The sequence below is a fragment of the Passer montanus genome, unplaced genomic scaffold (genome assembly GCF_014805655.1).
Source record: "Passer montanus isolate IOZ18808 unplaced genomic scaffold, ASM1480565v1 scaffold204, whole genome shotgun sequence".
Lineage (NCBI taxonomy): Eukaryota > Metazoa > Chordata > Aves > Passeriformes > Passeridae > Passer > Passer montanus.
The window spans coordinates 401010-409057 of NW_024366637.1; the positions used below are offsets into that span (position 1 = coordinate 401010).

General features: G+C 66.0%; 3 protein-coding genes across 7 annotated transcripts in view; 1 reads left to right on the forward strand and 2 right to left on the reverse strand.

Annotated features, from left to right (window-relative positions):
- The window catches only part of LOC120501818 (translation initiation factor IF-2-like), a 3618-nt gene extending 2168 nt beyond the window's left edge, over window positions 1-1450 (reverse strand). The window contains exons 1-2 of the mRNA XM_039708516.1: window positions 990-1450; window positions 5-309 (exon numbers count right to left, since the gene is read on the reverse strand). Of these exons, the coding sequence (XP_039564450.1) occupies window positions 5-309; window positions 990-1421 (737 nt within the window). The 5' untranslated portion in view covers window positions 1422-1450. The remainder of the gene's footprint in view (window positions 1-4; window positions 310-989) is intronic.
- Window positions 1451-1839: 389 nt separating this feature from the next.
- On the reverse strand, window positions 1840-5337 carry LOC120501806 (chromobox protein homolog 5-like). Of its 5 annotated transcripts, none has more exons than XM_039708501.1 (3): window positions 3087-3238; window positions 2057-2469; window positions 1840-1852 (listed from the first exon to the last, which is right to left on the reverse strand). In XM_039708501.1, exons 1-2 carry the CDS (start codon window positions 3221-3223, stop codon window positions 2082-2084), a joined length of 525 nt encoding a protein of 174 aa, XP_039564435.1. In that variant the 5' UTR covers window positions 3224-3238; the 3' UTR covers window positions 1840-1852; window positions 2057-2081. The 5 variants fall into 5 exon arrangements, 3 of the variants coding, with proteins under 3 accessions (XP_039564435.1, XP_039564436.1, XP_039564434.1); XR_005627402.1 differs by lacking the exon at window positions 1840-1852 and adding an exon at window positions 1860-1928 and having other exon boundaries at window positions 2032-2469; XM_039708502.1 differs by lacking the exon at window positions 1840-1852 and adding an exon at window positions 5308-5337 and having other exon boundaries at window positions 1862-2469.
- A 568-nt stretch (window positions 5338-5905) lies between these two features.
- Window positions 5906-8048, forward strand: part of LOC120501819 (heterogeneous nuclear ribonucleoprotein A1-like) — a 7467-nt gene continuing 5324 nt past the window's right edge. The window contains exons 1-3 of the mRNA XM_039708517.1: window positions 5906-5914; window positions 6421-6537; window positions 7749-7895. Of these exons, the coding sequence (XP_039564451.1) occupies window positions 5906-5914; window positions 6421-6537; window positions 7749-7895 (273 nt within the window). The remainder of the gene's footprint in view (window positions 5915-6420; window positions 6538-7748; window positions 7896-8048) is intronic.

Genomic DNA, 8048 nt, shown 5'->3' on the forward strand with positions numbered 1-8048 from the left:
GAGCGCGGCCCCGCACGGCGCCAGCAGCCGCTCCCGCTCGGCCGCCCGCAGCTCGGGCGGCGGCACGTTCCGGCCCGAGGCCGCCAGGAACAGCAGCGGGCACAGGTTGTGCACGAAGCAGTGGCGGAAGAAGGCGCGGGGGTCCGGGCACAGGCTGCGGATCAGCCCCCAGAAGCGGGCGCCGCTGACCTCGGCCCGCGGGCAGCGCAGCCCCAGCACCGGGCGCTTGGGGTGCTCGCGGGGCGGCCGCCGCACCGCGCCCGACACGCGCAGCCACTCCCGCACGTGCCACGCCTCGCCGAACGGCACCTGCGGGCACGGGCAGGGGGCGTCGGGGGCGGGGGGACAGCGGGGGGACAGCCCCGGCCCGCGCCGAGCGACCCCCGCGCCCCGGGGACCCCCCCGTGCCTCAGTTTCCCTCCCATGGAATAGACCGGGACCCCCTGGGGACCGCCCGTGCCTCAGTTTCCCTGCCATGGGATGGACTGGGACCCCCCGTGCCTCAGTTTCCCTGTCACGGGATGGACTGGGACCCCCTGGGGACCGCCCGTGCCTCAGTTTCCCTCCCATGGGATGGACTGGGACCCCCTGGGGACCGCCCGTGCCTCAGTTTCCCTCCCATGGAATAGACCGGGACCCCCTGGGGACCGCCCGTGCCTCAGTTTCCCTCCTCTGCTGCCCTCTGGGACCATTTGGGGACCCCCTGACGCCCCCCCACCCTCATTTCCTCCCCTTTGGGACCTCCCGGGACGCACCGAGCCCCCCCAGTCCCTGTCCCGGTGCCCCCGGTGCCCACCCCGGTCTGGGCCATGCTGAAGGGGCCGGGGTTCATGCCCAGGAACAGCTTCGGGGTTCATGCCCGGGTTTCGGGGTTCATGCCCGGTTTTGGGGTTCGTTCCCGGGTTTTGGGGCTCATTCCCAGGTTTTGGGGTTCATGCCCGGTTTTGGGGTTCATGCCCAGCAGGTTTCGGGGTCCCCCCGGTACGCACCCCGGTCTGGGCCATGCCGAAGGGCCCGGGGTTCATGCCCAGGAACAGCACGGCGGCGGGCCCGCGCAGGAAGCGGCGCACGAAGCGCCGGTGCGGCTCCCACGCGTACTCGAGCGGCGCGTACACCGCGGCCACCGGCGGGCCCGGCGGCGGCAGCGCCCGCAGCGCGCCCGAGAGAGCCCGCTGCAGCGCCAGGAACCGCGCCGCCGGCGCCGCGCCTTCGTCCTCAGCATCAGCATCGTCCTCATCCTCATCCTCATCCTCAGCATCTTCATCAGCATCCTCAGCAGCAGCATCCTCGGCCCCGGCTCCATCCTCATCCTCAGCCGCAGTCCCCGCTCCTTCCTCAGCTCCAGCCCCGGCTCCATCCTCATCCTCACCCTCGGCCTCAGCCCTCGCTCCTTCCTCCTCCTCCTCCTCCTCCCGCTCCATGCCGCATCGCCTGCGGGGACGCACGCGGTGGCCGCGGGGACACGGCGGGGACAGAGGGGACACGGGGGGGGACAGGGGAGACCCGAGGGTGACACAGGGGACCCAGGGACACAGCAGGGACACAGTGACCCTGGGGGACACGGTGACCCGGGACACGGCAGGGACACAGTGACCCCGGGACATGGCAGGGACATGGTGACCTGGGGACAGTGACCGGGGGACACGGCAGAGACGGGGACACCGTGACCCCACGGACACGGTGACCTGGGGACATGATGACCCAGGGACACAGCAGGGACAGGGACACAGTGACCCGGGGGACACGGTGACCCAGGGACACGGTGACCTGGGGGACAGGGTGACCCCAGGGACATGGCAGGGACACGGTAACCCAGGGACACGGTGACCCAGTGACCCAGGGACACGGTGACCTGGGGGACAGGGTGACCCCAGAGACACGGTGACCCTGGGACGCGGCAGGGCCAGGGACACGGTGACACGGTGACCCCGGACAGGGTGACCCTGGGGACACGGTGACCCCGGTGACCCGGCAGGGACAGGGACAGGGACACGGTGACCCAGGACAGGGTGACCCTGGGGACACGGTGACCCGGTGACCCGGCAGGGCCAGGGACACGGTGACCCCGGTGTCCCCGGGGCTCAGCTGCGCGCCGGGTCGCGCTCCTTGGGCTCGCTGTCCTCGGGGTACGCGTGCCACGTCAGCCGCTCCTCGTAGAACGCGATGACAATCTGGGGACACTTGAGGTTGGCCTCCTTGGCCAGCACCAGGTCAGCCTCGTCCGTGTCCTTCCTGGGGGGACACAGGGACAGTGTCCCCGTGTCCCCTCTCACCTCCCTCTTCTTCTTGGCCCTGCCGTCCTCCCCGGGCAGTCCCTTGCGCTTGGCGCCCTCGGGGCGCTCGCGGGGCCGCGTCCCCTCGCTGTCCCTCATGTCCCTCATGTCCCTCATCCTGCGGTCCTTGCGCAGGAACTGCGAGATCAGCTCGGGGCAGTCCAGGTTCTTCTCGGGCTCCCACGTGTTGTGCTCCCTGGGGACAGCGTCAGGGGACAGGGGCACGGTCAGGGGACAGGGGCACGGTCAGGGGACAGGGACACAGGGGACAGGGACACAGGGGACAGAGACACGGTCAGGGGACAGGGGCACAGGGGACAGGGGCACGGTCAGGGGACAGGGGCACGGTCAGGGGACAGGGACATCCAGGGACATCCGAGACATGGTCAGGGGACATCCAGGGACACCCAGGGGACATCTCCCTATCCCCACCTGTTGTGCTCCCTGGGGACAGCGTGGGGGGACAGGGACACGGTCAGGGGACACCCAGGGACATCCGAGACATGGTCAGGGGACAGGGGACAGCGTCGGGGGACAGGGACAGGGGACATGGTCAGGGGAGAGGGACACCCAGGGACAGGGACACCCAGGACACAGTCAGGTGACAGGGTCAGGGGACAGGGACACGGTCAGGGGACAGTGTTGGGGGACAGGGACACCCAGGGACAGGGACACCTGGGGACACCCGGGGACAGGGGACACCCGGGGACAGGGACAGGGACACCCAGGGACACCCGGGGACAGGCCCAGGGCGCTGTCCCCGCTCCCGGGAGCTGTCCCCCCGTGTCCCCCCGTGTCCCCGCGGTCACTCACTCGGAGAAGCCCTTCCACTTGAGCAGGTACTCGGCCTGGCCCCTCACCACGCGCCGATCCAGAACCTTCTCCACCACATACTCCTCCTCCTCCCCCGAGGACGAGCTGTCGGCTGCCCGCCGGCTCCTCCTGCCCATAGCGCAGCCACCGCTCTGGGGACAGGGACAGGGACAGGGTCAGCAATGTCACCGTGGCACAGGGAATGTCACCGTGGCACAGGGAGTGTCACCCAAGGGCTCCTCCTGCCCATAGCGCAGCCACCGCTCTGGGGACAGGGACAATGTCACCGTGGGAATGCCACCATGGGACGTGGCACTGCTCCTCCTGCCCACAGCGCAGCCACCGCTCTGGGGACAGGGACAGGGACAGGGTCAGCAATGTCACCGTGGCACAGGGAGTGTCACCGTGGGACAGGGAGTGTCACCCACGGCACGGCTCCTCCTGCCCACAGCGCAGCCACCGCTCTGGGGACAGGGACAGGGACAGCAATGTCACCATGGGACATGGCACTGCTCCTCCTGCCCACAGCGCAGCCACCGCTCTGGGGACAGGGACAGGGACAGGGACAGGGTCAGCAATGTCACCGTGGCACAGGGAATGTCACCCAAGGGCTCCTCCTGCCCATAGCGCAGCCACCGCTCTGGGGACAGGGACAGGGACAGCAATGTCACCATGGGACATGGCACTGCTCCTCCTGCCCACAGCGCAGCCACCGCTCTGGGGACACGGCGTTGTCACCCAGAGGGGACAGGGGACAGCTCAGGGGGGGATTTGGGGTCATCTCGGGACCCCCAAAGGGAGATTTGAGGCTCCTGGAGCCCCTTAAAGGGGACATTGGGGATGCCCAAGAGGGATTTGGGGACACCTGGAGATCCCCAAAAGGGATCTGAGGTAATTTCGGGATCCCCAAGATGGATTTGGGGTCATTTTGGGATCCCCAGGAGGGATTTGGGGTCATTTTGGGACCTCCAAAAGGGATTTGGGGTCATTTTGGGACCCCCAAGGAGGGATTTGGGGTCATTTTGGGATCCCCAAGATGGATTTGGGGTCATTTTGGGATCCCCAGGAGGGATTTGGGGTCATTTTGGGACCTCCAAAAGGGATTTGGGGTCATTTTGGGACCCCCAAGGAGGGATTTGGGGTCATTTTGGGATCCCCAAGAGGGATTTGGGGTTATTTTTGGATCCCCAAGGGGGAGCACAGCAGGGGCCGATTCCTAAAAACCGGCAGCGATTTATGCACAAAGAAACACGATTTGGGCTAAAAGCCCCTAAAAAAAAACCCCTCAGAATTTAGGCAGAGCAAAATGGAATTTAGAATAAACCCCCTAAAACCGAGGCGGGATTTGGGAGCAGGGAAATGGAATTCGGGCTAAACCCCTTAGAAACGAGGCCGATTTTAAAAAAGGCGTTTTAAGAAGACCCCAAAGCAGGATATTTTTTCGCCCCTCAAGGCAGGATCCCGGCGCGTTCCTTCCTTCCCAAGGCAGCCCCGAGCGCCGGGAGGGACCGGGGAATTCCTCGCTCCGGGCTGGAATTTCCTGCCGCATTCCCGGCGGGGCTCTGGGCGGGCTCCCGAGGGAGCAGGGCCCGGTTTGGGTGGGAAAAGGCGATTTTTGGGCAGGGAAAACCCGCGGGGCGCCGCTCCCGACCCCGCGCCCGGGAATCCTGAGGGAACAAAGGGAACGCGCCGAAAGCGCCGTGCCGCGGCTGAAACCCGCAGTTCTGAGGGGAAAGCGGCCGGCCCGGGGCGGGGAGGCGCGGGCTCGAGGCGGAGCGCGGCGGTTTGAGGGCAGAAGCCGCGGTTTTGGGGGAAAAAGCCGCAGATTTGGGTTCAAAGCGCCGCTGTGGGGCCCGGCGCGCGGGCCTGGGGGCGGGGTTAGGAGCGCGCCGCGACACGCCATTGGTCAGGGCCGCCGCGCGCCCGCGAGATGATTGGCTGAGCGCCCCGCCGCTCGCCACGGCCCCGCCACGCTACTATTGGACAGTGGAACCGTCAATCGAACCACCGCCCCGCCTTCGCTGCGCAGCTATTGGTTAGCGAGCCTATCAATCCGCGCGCCGCCCCGCCTCCCGCTCAATGCTGTTAAATACCGAGCCCGTCACTCCGCGCGTGGCCCCGCCTCCCGCCCGCATCCATTGGCCGCCGCGCCTGCCCGTCACAGCGGCGGGCCCGCCCCCACGCTGCCGCCCATTCATCCGCCGCCCGCCGCCGGCGCTACCTGCGCGGGGAGCGGCTCCGGCGCGGGCCCGTCCGGGCCCCAAAAATAGGGGCTGGGGGAGAGACCTGGGGGTTTGGGAGGTCAAAAAATTTGGGTTGGGGGCGCCTGGGGAGGGGCTGGGGGTCTGGGGGATGCTCAAGGGTCAGGTGTCCCCAAAACTTGGGGACGGGGGGGTCCCAGGAGGGTTTTTTTGGGTCTCAGGAGGGATTTTGGGGTGTCAGCCCCCCCTGGAGCTGGGTGAGGGGGGTTTGGGGGGAGTTTGGGACGTCAGGAGCTGTGAGGGGGGTCCCTGGAGGGTTTTTGGGGTGTCATTTTTTTGGGTCTCAGGAGGGATTTTGGGGTGTCAGCCCCCCCTGGAGCTGGGTGAGGGGGGTTTGGGGGGAGTTTGGGACGTCAGGAGCTGTGAGGGGGGTCCCTGGAGGGTTTTTTTGGGTCTTAATAGGGATGTGGGGGTGTCAGCCCCCCCATGAGCTGGGTGAAAGGATTCTGGGGGACTTTGGGGTTTCTCAGCCCCCCTAAGAGCTGGGTGAGGGGATTTTGGGGGTTCCCCATCCCCATGGCCCCATCTCAGGGGGTTTTGGGGTTCCCCTGACCCCCCATGAGCTGTGTGAGGGGGGTTTGGGGGGTTCTGGGGGTGTTCTGGGGGTCCCAGCCCCCCATGAGCTGTGTGAGGGGGGTTTGGGGGGTTCTGGGGGTGTTCTGGGGGTCCCAGCCCCCCATGAGCTGTGTGAGGGGGGTTTGGGGTCCCTCTGACCCTGTCTCAGGGGTCTGGGGTTCTCCTGACCCCCTCCCTGACCCTTTGAGGGGGTTCTGGGGTTCCCCAGCCCCCCACGCGCTGTGTTTGGGGTTTTGGGGTGGTTTTTGGGGGTTTTGATGGCGTTTTGAGGTGGTTTTGGGGTGGTTTTTGGGGGTTTTGATGGGGTTTTGGGTGGTTTTGGGGGTTTTGATGGGGTTTTGGGGGGTTTTGATGGGGTTTTGGGGTGGTTTTGGGGGTTTTTGATGGGGTTTTGATGGGGTTTTGGGTGGTTTTGGGGGGTTTTTTTGGGGTTTTGGGGTGGTTTTGGGGGTTTCTGGGGGGTTCTGGGGCCCCCCTGAGCCGCCGGTGCCCCGCAGTCCCCGAAGGAGCCGGAGCAGCTCCGGAAGCTTTTCATCGGGGGCCTGAGCTTCGAGACCACGGACGAGAGCCTGCGCAGCCACTTCGAGCAGTGGGGCACGCTCACCGACTGCGTGGTGAGTGGGGCACTGGGCACCCCGAAATGGGGCTGGGGATCCTGAAATGGGGCTGGGAACCCCTGAAATGGGGCTGGGAACCCCTGAAATGGGGCTGGGAACCCCTGAAATGGGGCTGGGGAACCCAAAAATGGGGCTGGGGAACCCAAAAATGGGCATGGGAACCCTGGAAACGGGGCTGGGAACCCCTGAAATGGGGCTGGGGATCCCGAAATGGGGCTGGGGATCCCAAACGGGGCTGGGGAACCCGAAATGGGGCTGGGGAACCCTGGAAACAGGTCTGGGGATCCCGAAAACAGGCATGGGAACCCCGAAAATGGGGCTGGGGACCCCGAAATGGGGCTGGGGATCCTGAAAATGGGCTGGGGACCCTGAAAACAGGCCGGGGAACTCGAAATGGGGCTGGGAACCCCCAAAACAGGCCTGGGATCCCTGTAACCAGCCCCGGCACCCCAAAAACAGCCCTGGGATCCCAAAAGCTTCCCTGGGATCACCAAATTTCTCCTTGGGATCCCCTAAACCCGGCCCAGGACCCCTAAACCCAGGCTACCCCCAACACCTCCGAACTGCACCCCGCAGGTGTGTGTGTGTGAGCTGTCACCTGTGTCACCCCGTGTCACCTGTGTGTGTGAGCTGTCACCCTGTGTGACCTGTGTATGACCCCTCACCTGTGTCACCCTGTGTCACCTGTGTGTGTGAGCTGTCACCTGTGTCACCTGTGTGCGTCCCTTGCTTTGTGTATGACCTGTGTGTGACCTGTCACTTGTGTCATCCTGTGTGACCTGTGCGTGACCTGTCACCTGTGTCATCCTGTGTCACCTACATGTGTTCCTGTCACCCTGTGTGACCTGTGTGGGACCCCTCACCTGTGTCCCTGCCGTGTCCCCAGGCGATGCAGAACCCCAGCACAAAGCGCTCGTGGGGCTTTGGCTTTGTCACATCCCTGCCCATGTCCTCATGTCCCTGTGTCCCCTGTGTCCCTGCTCTGTCCCCCATGTCCCTGCTGTGTCCTTGTCCTGTCTCTGATGTGTCCCTGCCCCGTCCCTGTCCTGTCCCTGAGGTGTCCCTGTCCCCAGGTGATGCGGGACCCCAACACGAAGCGCTCGCGGGGCTTTGGGTTCGTCACATCCCTGCCCATGTCCCCATGTCCCTGTGTCGGTCCCCGTGTCCCCTGTGTCCCTGCCCTGTCCCTGAGGTGTCCCTGTCCCCAGGTGATGCGGGACCCCAACACGAAGCGCTCGCGGGGCTTTGGGTTCGTCACCTACTCCTCGGTCGAGGAGGTCGACGCTGCCATGAACGCGCGGCCACACAAGGTGGATGGCAGGGTGGTGGAGCCCAAACGGGCCGTGTCCAGAGAGGTGAGGGACATTGGGGACACTGAGGGGACACTGGGGACACTGAGGGGACACTGGGGACACGGCAGGGTGGTGGAGCCCACACGGGCCGTGTCCAGAGAGGTGAGGGACACTGGGGACACTGGGGGCGCGGCAGGGGGGTGGAGCCCCAAACGG